Source organism: Eurosta solidaginis, chromosome 5, assembly GCF_040869045.1.
Source record: "Eurosta solidaginis isolate ZX-2024a chromosome 5, ASM4086904v1, whole genome shotgun sequence".
NCBI classification, from domain to species: domain Eukaryota; kingdom Metazoa; phylum Arthropoda; class Insecta; order Diptera; family Tephritidae; genus Eurosta; species Eurosta solidaginis.
In genome coordinates this window covers 268,626,353-268,643,404 of record NC_090323.1, presented here as the reverse complement: position 1 = coordinate 268,643,404, position 17,052 = coordinate 268,626,353, and the positions used below count along the sequence as shown (strand labels likewise).

The 17,052-nt window shown below is 34.9% G+C and overlaps 1 protein-coding gene across 1 annotated transcript in view; it reads right to left on the bottom strand.

Annotated features, from left to right (window-relative positions):
* Window positions 1-16,077, bottom strand: part of Prm (Paramyosin) — a 47,967-nt gene extending 31,890 nt beyond the window's left edge. Inside the window, exons 1-2 of the mRNA XM_067790436.1 lie at window positions 15,572-16,077; window positions 14,807-14,863 (exon numbers count right to left, since the gene is read on the bottom strand). Coding sequence (XP_067646537.1) covers window positions 14,807-14,863; window positions 15,572-15,694 — 180 coding nt within the window. The 5' untranslated portion in view covers window positions 15,695-16,077. The remainder of the gene's footprint in view (window positions 1-14,806; window positions 14,864-15,571) is intronic.
* Between the last annotated feature and the right edge of the window lie 975 nt (window positions 16,078-17,052).

Sequence of the window (17,052 nt, the reverse complement as noted above, 5' to 3'; positions counted from 1 at the left end):
ATGGGCGGACGAGTGCATGCCCGACGATTGGAATCTAAGCGTTCTTTGCCGAGTTCACAAGAAGGGGGGTACTGTAAACTGCACCAACTATTGCGGGATCAGCCTTCGTAATATCGCATATAAGGTCCTGTCAAATGTATTGCGCGAAAGATTGAAGTCCGCCGTGAATCAACTGATTGGACCTTATCAGTGCGGCTTCAGACCTGGTAACTCTACCATCTACCAGATTTTCACAATACGCCAAATCTGGGAAAACATCCTTGAAAAAAGAATCGACACACATCACCTCTTCGTCGATTTTAAAGCCGCCTTCGACAGCACAAAAGGAGCTGCCTATAAGCCGCTATGTCTGATTTTCATTTTCCCCCCAAAACTTATATGGCTGTGCAAAATGACGTGGAGCAACACCATTAGCTCAGCCAGAATTGCGAAGGACCTCTCCGAGCCGTTCGAAACTAAACGAGGTTTCAGACAGGGTGACCCCCTATCGTGCGATTTCTTTAATTTGATGCTGGAGAAAATTAAACTAGCTGCAGAAGCATGGACCATTTATGGACCTCTACGCATTGGCGAAGGCGAGTACTGAAGAAGATTTAAAGATGAGCTGTACGAGCTATATGCAGACATCAACATAGTCCAGCGAATTAAAACGCAGCGGCTGCGCTGCCTAAGCCATGTTATTCGAACGAAAGATAACGCTAAGGCCAAGAAAATGTTTCTATCGGAACCCGCCTATGGAAGCGAAGGTAGCGGGCGGCCCCCACTCCGTTGGAAGGACCAGGCGGGAAACGATTTAAACTCCGTTGGTGTGACCAATTGGCGGCGGTTAGCAGAGAGAAGGTGCGACTGGAGCGCCTTGTTCGACGGCCATTACGGTTTAAACGGTTAAGCGCCAATTAAGTAAGTAAGTACGGTTATCATCCGATTTCGCTCATTTTCGATACCAATCTATCTATCCATTATTTACCAATCTCGTGTTCCAAATTTGGTGACGATATCTCACTATTTCCTGAAGTTATCGTGTTAACGGGCAGACTAATTTTTTTCGATACTGATGATTTTGATATATGGAAGTCTATATCTATCTCGATTCCTTTATAACTGTACAACCAACCGTTACCCACTGAAACTTATAATACCCTGTGTACAAGTACAGCTGGGTATAAAAAGTATATGTTCTCTAATTTGATGTAAAATCGTAATGGTTGAGTGGATCAAAACTGATCAACAGTTGTACTTGCTGAAAGAGCAAACATTTTGAAAGTGATCATTCTCCCAGAATATTTTTTTTACTATGCTAGAGTTCACTGAGTTACAAAATTGTATACTTGAAAACTTCTAAAAGCTGTGACTAAAAACTTTAAAATTTCGATGAAAATTCATCGAACATTTTCGAAGTTTGAATTAAGAATTATAATTAAAAAAAAAGGCAAAATAGTTAGCGGAAGCAACTCTGATTTTAGATGATTAAATTAATCATGTACTTCGTGTAACAAAAATGTATAAAAGAGAGGTCATTGTGAGAGATAAAACATAACGCGAGCCAGGTTGAAGGCAAAATCTGGTTTTGATCGACTATTTTGCTAATAAAATAATGAACTAATTTTGAAGGGTCAAAGGCATATTTGTCTGACCACCAAATAATCCAATAAATGGGAAAATTTTTTTCGAAATCATTTCAGTCATATAAATATTTACTTTATACAAATTTACTATTTGTGTACTACTTTCCGGATTTTATATCCTTCAATTTTTAAACAGATTTCTATAATAAAACTACATAACATAACTCTTCGATGGCCCAGCTCTCAAGTTTGTGTATTTTAACATATCGACATATGCACATTGGCCCAACTAGGTTCGTAAATCCGCTGTCAACTTCTCAAATAACTCAATGTATAGCCATTTTGCCGGCCAAACATCCATGATACATATAAACTAGATCATATATGTATGTATAGCATCCTTCATATATATGTACATTCTTATGTACTTGCCTCTCCTTGTGTGTAGTACAATGAGTCATTTTATCGTGTGTGTCATTCGTTTATTTTCGAATAACAATTTTTCGTTTCGTGAAATCGTAAAAATGATTTGCTGTTCACTTTGCTTTTAATTTCACCGGCCATTCGGGTTTTTTATTATTTTATTCTTCCTTGAAATTAGTGTTTATTTAGAACAATCATACATCTGTGCAAAAATATCCAACTTCTGGACCACATTTTGGCGAAAGATTCGAGACCACACGTTGTCTGCTCAAAAGTTTAAGATATACGCGTCTAGTGCGGCCTTTTGAGTTATTAGATTTTTTTTTTAATTTTGCGGCTGCAATTTTCAAAACCTGAACACATAGCCATCAAGAGTATCAACGCTACATGCTTATATGAGAATGGTCATAAAATCTTTAGAAAAAATATGGCCGATACAATTTTGTATTAGCACATTAGGAAGGATCGTACGCGGTTAAAAATTTGAGCATAAATTTTAAAACAATCATCGGCTTAAGCAGCAAATATATGTAACTCCTATTCAGCAGTTATTCAGAAACGTTGAGCTTATTCTTACGCTAATTGGAAAGGTTCAATTGCAAACATTGACGAACCAAAGGCATGTATAAATTATTGGTTCCTAATCAGATTCACTTAGTAGCATCTTAAGCACCAGTTTGAGTCTTCTGCATTATCTGCAAATATGGTGTCCTTGTGATTTTGGGGTAAAGGTTTCGTAGAAGTAGCAAAGGAAGTAAATAAGATGAGTACAGAAGTCGATGGAGCGAGAGTATTTTGCCATACATGAAGATAAGAGAGCTGTGGTAGTTAGTGGCTAAAAGTGCAATAGAAGAAGGAAGTTTTCCACTAAAAGTATTTTGACATATTTTGGTAATTACAATAGCACAAAATAAAAGCAACTCGTCCATATTTTCATTGTTTTTAAGACAATAACTACTTCTATCAATTCTTTTTTTCTTGAAAATAATTTGTCAGTGGCTACATGTTTTGATTTAAATCAGTAAATATTGTATCACTTGCATATAGGACTTTATATTTTGCTTATATAGTCTTGTTGTATTAAAAAAAAAAAATTGAGGCTACGATATTTGAGAGCATGTTCTCGAAAAAGTTAGAAACTACTTGCTATTATGCATACTTGAGCGATTCCCAATTATCGAACGTTTTACCAAAAGAGTTCCACTTGCGAAGTCGCGCTCACCTACTGAGTAAGAGCCAGCAACTACAATCATTTTTATGAATACAAAACTCGCATATTACTCGAAAAAAATACCTTCTTTTTAGTCACTGACCGTGATACTACCATAGTAAAACCCTTCGAGTGTATTTTTGCCTTTCTGCCGACAAAAATTCATTGACCTTGCCATTGGAAGGCGTTATAAAAATGTAAGTCCAGCCAATTTGTAGCCCTACCATTCTTACTACCCGCAATTCGTACTATGAACGAATATCAGGGCCGCAGAGAGCCGATCCGGGCCCCTGGCACAGTTCGCCTATACGGGCCCCTCTAAATAATAAACTCAATCCAGAAAAAAAATAACATAACATACATAAATTTTTCAATTCACATTGTAAGTTTTATTTCATATAAAATAAGATTTACTGGAGCACTTACATAAATGGAATGTTAGATTTCATTGTTTGATTTACTTACATTAACTTTTTCTAAATATGTACATTTTAAGAGCTTGAATCAGCCAAGGAAAACCTTCCGTGCTTTTTGGTCTGCAAATATGAAAATTACCAATTCAAAACTAATGCTGCGAGCAAGGCTGGACTCCAACGCCAATGTTCCAAGGCTTGTCAAGCGATTTTGGCTCATAGTAGAACGTAAAAAATTTTTCACGCAGGACAATAGACTAAAAGAACGCTCCCCTTCAGCCACACTGACTGGAAGTGTGCAAAATATTCTTAATGCTATACAAATGTTCGGAAATAGTACTTCCATCTTCAAGTCATGAAATTTGTTCAGAAGTTGATATGGTAGCAGCGAATTACATCCCAAATATGCTAAGTGGATGGCTTTGAGATGAATGATTTCATCTATTAGATCCGTAGAAATATCGATACCATAAATCGTGCAGAATGCCGCTGCCTTTTCTCTGAGCTCTTCTTCCGCTAGATCCTCATACTTCCACAAAAAACTAAATTTAATCGCAATGTCACTTACGGCTTCGAAACGTCTTGTCATGTTACCAATCAAGCAGTCCAAAAGAAGGTAAAAAACTTGCTGTTTGAATTGAGTTTCGGAATCACACTCAGGTGATTCGCCAGGTAATTCATCGAACTGGCGCTTTCTTATCTTCTAATGTGCTTGGAGACGATTCTTTTTCGTTTGAGATTCCCTCACCTTCTCCAAATGTTCATGCAATAGGGGTTCATAATTGCTGATCAGTTCTAAAATACCAAGAAAGTTTCCATTTTTTGGATTTCCGATCAATGAGTTATCGCCTCTAAATGCCAATCCTTTTTCTCCAAGAAATAAAACAACATCAAGAATTCTGCGAAGTATCTCTCTCCAGCGAGCTGCTTCATTTTTAAGGGTTCCCGCTAAGAGAAATTCCACTGAACTTGCATTTCGAATTCTCATTTCATATTGGCGCCACTGTACATAGCAAGTTTTATGATTTTGACTATTTTCATGTTCAGGAATTGTGTCGTGTAACCTCTTCCAACGTTTTTCTTTAGAATAACCTGAGGACTTTGTCAAATCTAATCGGACATTTTCGGAAATTTTGCTGAAAAGCCGGCATGGAAAACAAAAAAGCGCTTCTTTTGTTGCACTCCAAACGAGTCAATCACGCTTTACTTTTTCTCCGTTTTTTTTAGAGTAGTATGGAGTATGATTTGAAGGAAATGGCGACCACTTAAGTCGTTGGGAAGCCGAAATAAAATGTGATTTTAAGTTAGTTTAAGCATTTTTGACAGATAGCGCTTATAAAATTATGTCAAAAACGTTTATCTAACTTAAAATCACATTTTATTTTGACTATGACTATGCCCCATAGTATTTAATCGGATGCTTATGATTTTAGTTAAGTGATTTTCAATTTTAAAACAATTTTTTGTTACAATAAAATATGTATGTATCTATGAAATCCTGGTTAGACTACTATCGATACTGCTTTGCCTTGCCGGGCCCTCAAAAACCTTCCGGGCCCCAGGGCAATTGCCCCGGCTGAATGGTGAATAAGGAATTTTCTTAGAGAAATGAAATCAATATCCGAGAAGGAAAAAGCATTCTGATCTCTCTCAGCTATTTAATATTCGGAAATAAACGAATCTATGCGTTGTTTTAGATTTTTTTTATCGATACAATTTTAATTTAATTTTAAAATATTTTTTTCTCCGGTACCCTTATCACCGGCTGAAATGCGTAGTATGCTCAGCAAATACATACATATGAATGTAAATAAATAAAAAAATGAAAAGACCCTCACCTACTAAGAGCTATTTTCTGACTCATTTTAAGGTATTACGCATATACTAACAATTTCAAAAATGTATGCTTGGAAGATATATTAAATGTGTGCATTATTTTAAAATTAAAAACTACATATTTATTAGGGTGGCTGTTATTAATCAAATACACGATCTTTCCAGTTTCACATCTTCAAGCGGCAAAACGAAGGTAAAGAAAAACAAGTATACATTTTGGTCTCGATTGGAGGGGGTTTAGGGTATCGGACAGGGGTTAACATTTCTCTGTGGGGGTTCCGAATATTTGATTTGAATTTTTTATTTCTATATTAGTATAATTGACAATATCACATATAAAGTTTGGAACTGTTTGGCAGCAGTTAAGACTAAATGTATAAAAATATGAACTCTGGCCCATACGCGATACCCCTTAGTCGTTTCTAATCGGAAGCAAAATGTATGTGTGGTATTCGTGGCCTCGGAATTATCATTGGAAGGAACGAGACTAAAAAAAGGGCTATGTGATTTATAAGGACCACCTTAATATGTATATTTGTATGGTTTTTTTTGAGACAGTTTGCATAAATAAACTTTAGACAATTTTGCTTGCTTTGATGTGAAACAACATGTCGTATGGCATATTTTTTGATATCCGTGTCCATTTCAATGACTTAAGTGTGCATGAAGGCATCAAAAATATATGCTAATGCATAAATAATCATATATTACAGTATACTATATGGTTTGTATATAAAATCTTATGCTATTTTCACAACTGGAGGTGACAAGTAATGAGAATGCTCTATCGTTTGCTAATTTTACATTTGTATACATATATATCGTATATTTTTTTGTCCCCCTTGTTTTTGTTATTGTTCATTCTCCATTTTTCGTTGAGAATTCGACTTGTTTTTTGTTTCTTTTAACGACAAAAAAAAAAAAAATTCGAAAGTAAATCTATTTTATTTTTTATATTAAATACAACACACGTGTGCAGAAATATAGAAAAAAAAATATAGAAAATAGAGGTTTCTATCTAGTGATTTATATGAGCATTAGTGCTGCTTTTTAGATTTTGTTATATGTATATGAACATTTTTTCATCTGTTTCTATAGAATGTCGCTGCTAAAATTAGCATGATTCACCACTTTCCGCCAGATTTTCATATCGCGGCTATTTGAGTTTTTTTGAAGCCAATATATTTATAATATTGAGCACATTTGAAAATTTTAGTATTGTCATACTTTCTTCAAAAAATCTTAAATACTCACTTAGCAACAACACTAAGCTTATTATTAAAAGTCAAATTAAACTTCCTTAACTCTAACGCCATAGTCGTAACCACACCCGTATCCATAACCATCTCCAGTATGATGGATCGATTAATGATACCTTAACCTAAACATCGTGAAAATTTCATAAAAATGAAGAAAACGCAAAAAATTACAAACATATTCCACAAAAAATAAGTGTCTTAGTCATAACGTATCCGAAACAATGAATATAATCTACAAAAAGTTATTAAATTCACCAACTCAAATATTTTTAGGTTATGGATATGGCGAGAAACCAAAAACAAATTGGTTGGCTATGGTATGGTTATGTCGTTAGCGTTATGGTATGTCACCATTAATCGATTACATTCATTTCCATAAGGTAGGTTCCATCAGCTGTTTTATCTGGTTATGGTTTTATGGTTATAGGTCACCATTAATCAGCCCTTAAACCAGGGATGCACCTTAACGTTAAGCTAATCGTTTATCAAAAAATTTCCACCGTTTCCGTTGAAACACTTCGAAATATTATCGATAAAGAAATTATCAAGATAAATTGCATCTCGTTTTTAACCGAAACGAAAACCTTTCGTTAACGTTAAAATCGTTAACAAAAACGTGATACTTTATGTTTGAATTGTGCTGGCAATGCTATAGCCATGGTGAAGCCGTAAGGTGCTAACAGCGAGCGAACATACACACACAAACTCCATGTAATTTGTTTGTGTAATTCGTTGGTGGTAATGTCAAAAATACTCTGAGAAATGATCGCACTGTCAAAATTCATGAGAAAAGTTGCAATCAGCTTGGCTAATGCTTTCACCTTTAATGACTCCGCCATCAATCAGCTTTGCCAGCATAGTTTGAAATTAATAATCAACATAAACGATTTGATTTCGTTTTGATATGGCAAAACGAAACAAAATTATTTCGTTAATTTGACGTTCTTAACGTTAATAAACGAAACGAAATGACTTTGTTTCCTTTATCAACGTTAATTATCGTAACGAAATGATATCGGTTCGTTGGTTAAGCATGCCTGCCTTAAACGAATATAATATTTGTTACCACAACTAAAAAAAAATGATTTCTTTAAAACCCCATTGGACTGTGTTATCGGCGCATTTTGGTTTGTTTGCTTTGGCTGCCACACGCATTAGGGCTCAACCGGGCCGGGAGCATTTTCTAAATTTATTGCAACGCCACTCAGCATTTTCCATATTTATTTGTTGACCCTTTTGTTGCATTTATTCTTCATCAAACCGCCAACAATTTTTCTTTATTTCTATTACCAATGCCTTTTCTCTTTTCACTCCACTCCTTTTACGCAAATGCGGGTGCAACACTGCGTATGAGCAACAATAAATTTGCAGCTGTGTCGCATCCATTGCATTTTTTCCATTTTGCCTACATTTTTATTGTCTACTCTTTGCTTTGCATTCGTTTTCGTATTTTTTGTGCATTTAGCAGTTTAGCTGCATACGCAGATTTTACTTTTAGAAATTGTTTGTGAAATTCTTATTTATTCCTGAATTTACTTTGTGGTCCGCATTTCTATGCCTTTTCAGTAGCTTTCTATCAAATTCTTTGCTTATTTATCAGCTATGTGTGGGGAGCATGTTTACAGCGGTCAGCTTGATGGAAAGCGTAATACGATTGAAGTTCAATGCACATCATTATCATTTGTTGCGTCACGCAAGGGTAATTTATATTTAGCAAATTCTTTGTGGCTCCACAGTGATTTTTTGGCTGCAGTTCTTCGTCTTGAAATTCATAAGTTATTTTAAAAGAATTAACTTCAAATCGATCGGGGTGTCTTAAAAATATTATTACGAATGTAATGTTACATGCCTTAGTTTGACAAGCGCTGATATAATAAAAGTTTCTTTGAAAATATGCAATGTATCTTATATTTTTGTGTGTCTGTATAGATTTCATTTTCATCATTTCAAAGCTTTCCATGAGGAGTTTTCTTTTTTTTTTAAATAATGAAAAAGCGTCTAATATTTTTATTTTGGGAGATTTTAATTTTGACCTATTAGGAACTAACGATTTACTAGATAGCTATCTTGCGCCTATAGCAGACCATGGTTTAGTTTCTTTCAATCAAGAGCCAACACGTCCAGACTCAGGGGCCTGTATTGGTCATCTATATGTTAGAGGCAATAATATGGATGATAATATGTATATTGGAATAAACCTTGATCTTGGAATTTCCGATCATGGCATGACTGGTGTTCAGCCAAGAAATATTAATGTAAATGGGCGAGTTAACAATACTTTATTATCAGCCACAAGAAAAATAAATTTCAATGTCCTAAGGGAATCTCTTCGCCATGAAAATTGGGGAGCGATGAATATTTTCAACGTATAATATTTGCAGCAAATGGCAACTCAAAAAAGGAATGTGATGCTGTGAATAAAATTATAAACCCTAGCTCTAAGAGAGGAAGCCCATTGTGTTAAGTGTGGATGGTGTGGATGTCTCTGACTCTCTCGAAATTTCTAACGCATTTAATAACTTTTTTGTGAATGTAGGTACCGTCTCTGAAATATTAAGCGATACAAATCATTTCATTTGCCAAACAGATCCAATGTATGCAGAGTTCATACCTCCTAGTAACAGCTTTTTCTTTGATCCTATCTCAGGTTCAGAAATTCTTAATATTATCAAGAATTTAAACAAATCCGGTTCAAGTGGGTGACAACATTTCGAATCGCATGCTAAAGAATATAAAAACAAAAATAACTACAGGCCCATATCACTACTGTCGTCAGTATCAAAAGTTTTTGAGAAAGCAGTGAAAAGTAAGATTTTATTTTATTTAAGTAAAATACATTTTTATAGTCCAATGCAGTTTGGATTTAGGTCTGGACTGTCAACTGAAGACGCTTTTCTTGACTTTTGTTCTTCTATTTACAAAGCAATTGACGAAAGGAAAAGCTGTGCTAGTCTTTTTGTAGATATAACAAAAGCGTTTGATTTGGTATATCACAGTATTTTAATGAATAAGCTCAGTCCGGCAGGTTTTCGTGGTAACTTTCTTAGTTGGCTTGAGTCATACTTAACGACCAGAGTTCAGAGAGTTAAAGTTAATAATATTCTAAGCGAACCCAGATCTATAAACTTAGGTGTGCCACAGGGTTCGGTTCTTGGGCCAATTTTGTTTTTAATTTACATAAATTCGGTATTCTCATTGCCACTAGTTGGTAAAGTTACAGCCTTTGCTGATAACATATCCATCGCATATTGGTCAGAAAATTCTTTTAATCTTAATGCTGATATTAACCACGATGTCTTTTTGTTAAGAACTTGGTTCGCAACCCATAAAATCGTGGTAAGCAGTAAAACAAAAATAATATATTTTAACTTATGTAGAAAGGAACCAGCAAGGAACGATATTATCTTTCATGCTTCCAATTGTAAGAGACACAAATTGGGCGCTAATAATTTTTCTCAACATAGCTCTACACTCAGTTTTAACGAGACAATAAACTGTGTCAGCAACTGCTTTAAGATCGAAGTTGTCTCAAATTTCAAATATTTAGGAGTTATAATTGACCAAAATCTAAGTTGGTCATCGCATATATCTGCTATGAGAGTTTATATGTTGTCAGCCGTACGCTCTTTTTATAATTTAAAAATATTGTGCTCAAATAAGGTTTTGGCTATGGTTTATTATGGACTATTCCACTCAAAATTACAATACGGTGTTAGTTGTTGGGGTGGTGCCTATGTTTGAAAAATTCATTCGCTTTTAATTCTACAAAAATGTCTTAGCAGAAGAATGTGCAACGTTGGTTGTCTAACGCATTCTATAAATCTTTTAAAAACACTGAACATTCTTCCCATTAGACATTTATACTATTATAAAGCTCTAAATTTTTTTTTATAAGGAGCGGATATGTACAAAGTTCGACATACAGTATTCACAATCTAAGAAGGGCATTGCTGCCTCTAGTAAGAGTTTCTAGATTTCGCACCACACTTTTTCGTAACTTCTACACCATTGTCTCGTGTAAACTATACAATAAACTGTCTGCTGGGATACAGCTTATTGGAAGGCTGCCAGCGTTTCTGAGGGAAGTAAAGAAGTGGCTTTTTGGTTTCGATCATGAGGGGATAGAAATTCTGTTGCGTCCTATCTCATAATTCTTTGCTGTTTATTAAGATCTGATATATTTTATAGTAAAAAATATAACTTTGTGTATCTAATTATTGTTTCTATTTATAATATTTGTATCAATGAATCTCTCTACTCATGCTTATCTTATATATTTTACCTTGTTATTTTAATGCGCCCCACAAGCATTTTAAAAAAGCGGATACTAAAAGGAAGAAATGGCATTTCCACTGCTCATAAAATGAGTATTTAATGTCATTATCTATTTTCTTATTTAATTATTAACTTAGATTGTAATACTGTATAATTATTAATATTTATAAGAAAATAAAGAAAGCAAACAAACAAACAAACAAACTTTTTTCATTGAATCGTAGGAGAAATTAAGAAGTAGTAGGGGAATATTGGAAAAGGACTTCGGCCTAAAGAAAGAAACTTACGAGAAGTTTAAAACGACTTGTATTTTGCTGCCGTATTTCATTAAAGATTTTGATAGGTGGCGATCGTGTAAAAACAGCCTTAGTAGCAACATCTAAGTAAACAGCTTGGAAAGTAGCAAGCTACCCATAAACAAGTATTCATCCTAATTTGTTAAGCCATTTTTCGGAATATTAACAAATATGTAAAGGAATAAAAATAGTGAAATTAGGTGGAAAGTCGACGTAAAGTCCCTCTTATCATCTCTTTCATTTTAAAAGTATACAAATAACAAAATACTACACTACCTCTATTTAAGTACTTTTCGTTTGATACCCATATAGGAAAAGTTGTGGATTTTTCGTACAGCAGTTCATCATTTGAGGAACGTAGCAGCGACGGAGTATGAAAAATGAAGGTGATGAAGTGATATTGCGAAAGGAAAAGTACGACGACATGTTTTACCATGGTGACCTTAAATAGTGATGTATTCATGAAAGTTGCATGCTAATGGGCATAAGAAGTGCATTGGTATCTTTTTATTGGAATAAAGTAAAGACTATACAATAATGTACCGCTATTTAAGATAAATTCCAAAAAAACTGGGGGAAGTTTATTAATCACAATGAGAACCATATGGGTTCGTGGAAGGTGTAGGCTGTTATTTGCTCACGGTATGCACTGTATAAAGCTGAAATGTGATCCGGAGTTTGACGTGTAACTTTATGGACTATTTTTAGTTGATATTAAGATTTTCTTATTATTTCGATAACATAAGCAAGTTTAATCCAAAAATATTAGAAAAAGGATTTAAAAAAATTCTAATTGAAATGAGTAAACAATTAAAAAGAAATATAACTAAATAAGTGATTTAATATAATAAATAAGCCAATTCGAACAATAAAAGCGTAGTATTTTATATAAACCGTAATAACTTTTTAGTCTCTAAAATAAATATCTTGGAAAAAACTCTCGAAAAAAGAATCGACACACATCACCTCTTCGTCGATTTTAAAGCCAGTTTCGACATCACGAAAGGGAGCTGCCTATATGCCGCTATGTCTGAATTTGGTTTCCCCGCAAAACTTATACGGCTGTGCAAAATGACGTTGAGCAACATCATCAGCTCAGTCAGAATTGGGAAGGACCTCTCCGAGCCGTTCGAAACTAAACGAGGTTTCAGACAGGGTGACCCCCTATCATGCGATTTCTTTAATTTGATGCTGGAGAAAATTATACTAGCTGCAGAACTTAACCGCTCTGGAATAATATTCTATAAAAGCGTGCAATTAATGCCGTATGCTGATGACATTGATATCATCGGCCTAAATACCCGGGCCGCTAGTTCTGCTTACTCCAAACTGAAAAAAAGCGGTAAAGATTGGGTTGATGACAAAACGAAGTACCTGCTGTCATCGAGCAAAGAGTCAGCGCATATGCGCCTTGGCAGCCACGCTACTGTAGGCAGCCACGCTACTGTAGACAGCCATAATTTCGAAATAGTAAAAGACTTCGTTTATTTGGGAACCAGCATCAACACTAGCAACAACATCAGATCTGAAATACAGCGAAGAATCACTCTTTCCAATAAATGCTACTTTGGACTGTGTAGGCAATTGAAAAGTATAGTCCTCTCTCGGCAAACGAAAATCATACTCTACAAGTCACTTATCGTACCCGTCCTGCTATATGAGGCAGAAGCATGGACCATGACAACAGCAGATGAAGCGGCTTTGGGAGTGTTCGAGAGGAAAGTTCTTCGAAAGATTTATGGACCTCTACGCGTTGGCGATGGCGAGTACCGAACAAGATTTAACGATGAGCTGTACGAGCTATATGCAGACATCAACATAGTCCAGCGAATTAAAACGCAGCGGCTGCGCTGGCTAGGCCATATTATGCGAATAAAAGATGACGCTCCGGCCAAGAAAGTGTTTCTATCGGAACCCGCCAATGGAAGCAGAGGTAGAGGGCGGCCCTACTCCGTTGGAAGGACCAGGTGGAAAACGATTTAAACTCCCTTGGTGCGACCAATTGGCGCCGGTTGGGAGAGAGAAGGAGCGACTGGCGCGCCTTGTTGGACGGCCATAACCGTTTAAACGGCTAAGCGCCAATTAAGTAAGTAAGTAAAGAAAATAATTATAAATAAATATAAAATGTTTTACAAACAGTTGGTCGGGCAGAGAGCGGAACCAGGATTGTTGCACAAGAAATGCCGCTTAGAGAGCAAAACGAATAATTTGCTTACAATCTGTCAAATTTCACCCTAAGATCCCAAAACGCAAATAACTTTTAGGCTCATTATATTAATAAGAATTCATGAGCTCAACGCCGGCTTATACGAATTTTTATCCATCTATTATATAATATAAGTTATGCATTAACTGTCAAAAATATTTACCGCTAACTTTTCCGGTAAAAATGATTTCGTTATCAAATGGGCCAAAAATCCAACCAAATCAAAGATCTTGAGGGTTGAATTATAAATTATCAATATTAAGCATAATACTAAACATAGTAGTGAAACTCGACTGACAAATGGAAGGCCTTCTCAAGGGATCGGCTATTCACTTAAACCAAAGTTTGTATAAACAATTTTCTTAATTCAGATATATCTACTGCTGAGTGGCTGTCATTTTCCAGAATATTTTCAATGTATCTCAGAATATATCCCATATATCTCTAAATATTTTCCACATAAAACTCTGAGATAGGGCCTTGCGTTAACACAACAACAATATAATAATATATAAAAAGTTTTTGAAACAGAGCGTTTTTGAAACTGCTGCCAAGAAATACTGATATTCCACTCAGAAGTTGATATGTGAATTGGGAAAATAGTATTTCTTTAGCCACTCTATACTTGAAACTTGCAAACTCCCAAAAAAAAAAAAAAAAAATAAATATGAAATTCCACAGCTTAGTTTAAGACATCCTCTTTGAACGCGGAACGTATGTGATGATTCAACTGTATCCCAATTGCCCTAATGAATACAAGGTTTTAGCTAATGACCAGAATTTTTTAAAGTGCTTAAAGCTTTTTGCCAAAGTCCCCAGCACGTCCCATAGGCTTAAAGAAGTACGTACATAAAATATAAAAAAAATGTATTTTAAACTGGTTAAAAATGAAATTTATACACCTATTTTAATATTTAGAATTCAAAGAGGTGGGGGAGGGAGGGCGGCTGGTAAAGCAAGCTTACTGCAATACAAGTTTTGAAATATTGCTTCCACACGAACTACAATATTTAGTATGAGAAACTTAAGATTTAAAGATATTTTTTTTCCCAGGACCTGTCTTATCTGCCATACAACTTTACACACAATACTAATTGATTAACTCTGCCAATAATACCTTAGTTATATATGTACAAGAAATTTAATTAAGGGAAGCCTCTGATACCATATTTGTTTTTATTGCCTATTTTTTGAAAATATTTTAGTTTGTGACAGGAGGTACCGTTGTGACTCGCTTTTATAACAATTTATGAATTTCAGTTATCTTCAGACTTTAAAAGTTTAACTGATTTTGCATATAACCGATTTTAACTCCATACTCACCCTTTGGCGCAATTCACGTTCGGCTTCAAGATCATCTTGGAGCAAACGGATTTTATCCTGCAAGTAAAACGAAATTTGAAAACTCAAATTATTACGAAAATTATTAATTTTTATTTGTTTTTTGATATTTAACGCGAGCGCGGGAATAATTTTTAAGACTTGTGTTACACATCTTAAGTATGCAATTTTATTAATTTTCTTTATAATTTTCTGCACTGTTACAATTCATGTCTGCTTTTTGCTTATCAGTTTATTTTATAAACTTTTCAGTACATTTACACATTTCTACAAACATACGTAAATATTTGTAAATCATTCTGTGTCTTTTCTTTAAATTAGTTCGAGCACTAAAAATATCCGCATATGCGAGTTTTTCAGTAATTTTTTATTTCAAGTTTTGCTTTTTATTACGTAATTCGTCTGGTAGCACAGTACATACAAATATCTATGTTTTCATATATTTTTGTGCGCTTTCCATTATACAAATTTACTTGTGCACATTTTTTCACTGCTTTGCAATAAAATCCTATTTTTTGCATTACACATCACTACGCCAGAAACCGGGCACACAAATGAAAGAAGGCATGGTTCGAAGAACATTTGCAGCCGACAATTTCAGTATTAACTTTTAGCACATTTTATATATTTCATTTTCAAAATATAACTGTTGTTTAGTATCAAACTATTCTATTTTATATTTTACTTCTTTATCTTTTTCGAGTTCATTCGCTTTATACCTTTTTTATTTTCAAACGGGCGTCTTACCTCTAGGCGTGAGAGGGCAGCCAAATCAGCGCTGTACTCAATGGAGATATCAGCATTGCTTGGTCCAGTTGAAGTTGCCCTATAGGAGTATTTCGATGATCGTATTGCTTGCGACGAGGACATTTTTCTTTTATTTGTATTATTATTTAATTTATAAAATTAAAAATATTTATACTTTTTTTGTAATTTTCAAATGAAAATTATTTATATTTCCCTCAGGTGAGCACTTCGTTCGCGTCCACGTTATTTTGTGTTGGGTTTTTGTGCTGGAAAATTTCAAATTCCCTGCAATCCAGTTGTTATCCTCCAGTAACAAAAGTTTTTTTGTAGGCGTTTAATTAAAAAAATGAAATATTTTTCGCACTCCACACACAAAAAGTTGTAGTTGTCACCGAGTCACCGAATAATTCGTAATAAACGTCGGAGTAAGGCTGGTGATCTACTGAACAAGAGATCCCGGTGTCGTTCGAATAAAGAGTGTTTCGTTAATTTGGCGTTAGTTGCTGATCTTTTCGTCTATTTCTACCCAACGATACAAGGCGTTTTTATTTTCGAGTGGAAATCGCGTCTGTGTGATCTTCTACGTATGTATATGAGTGCGTGTAATTGTGTGATGTGTTTGTGAGTGTCCGCACAAGAGCTGCCAGTTGCTATTGTTGTTATACTAAGGCATTTTGAGTGGACTCTGTGTACCGTTAGACATTCTGTTAGAACTTGCAGGCCACATAACCACACACACACACACAAGTTTTCGATTTAAACGGACATATGTGCGTGTTGTTGTGCTTATTGAAATTTTCACGCTCGCTCTGCTCATACCAGCGGTCCTCTATAAGTGTTAATCGCAGTGAATAAGCACTCGAACACATTGATGTGTTTTAGAAAAGCTACCTTAACGCTATACTTAAAAGAATTGAGTGCTTTAGTGTCTGCATGAAGCGATCAGGTCAACTCGGTCATCTCGATAGAGGCTATATTGAGAGATTGAGATTCTTACCTGTATTTAGCATTTTGGAGCTTGATCAAAGGTGGGGAGCGGAGTGAAATTTTGATTGTGTGCATTGTACGCATATTAGCTTGGAAATGGCTGTCTGTATTGGGGATGTTGCGGATGCGGAATTTTAGATATTCGCAGATATCTCAAATTTAAGATATAGCTTAGTGCTTTGATCTCTTCCTTCTTCTTCACATATGGCCACTTTTTAACGGGATTTTAATTCCCTTATTATTTGTTTATTAACTTGATCCCGATTCTAATATTCTAATATACAAATCACAAAAATTACAGTTTGTCAAACAAGGAAACTCAAAAACAGTCAATAAAATTGAATAATTTTTTTGAAAAAATACCAGTTTCGTTGAAACAGCCTACAAAAAAGCATAACTTTAACACATGATTACATGCATAAAAAGTATGTACTATGCAAGAGAATAAAATATGCAAGGAAGGCAATTGGGATAAAGTTTACAACAACTAAGCC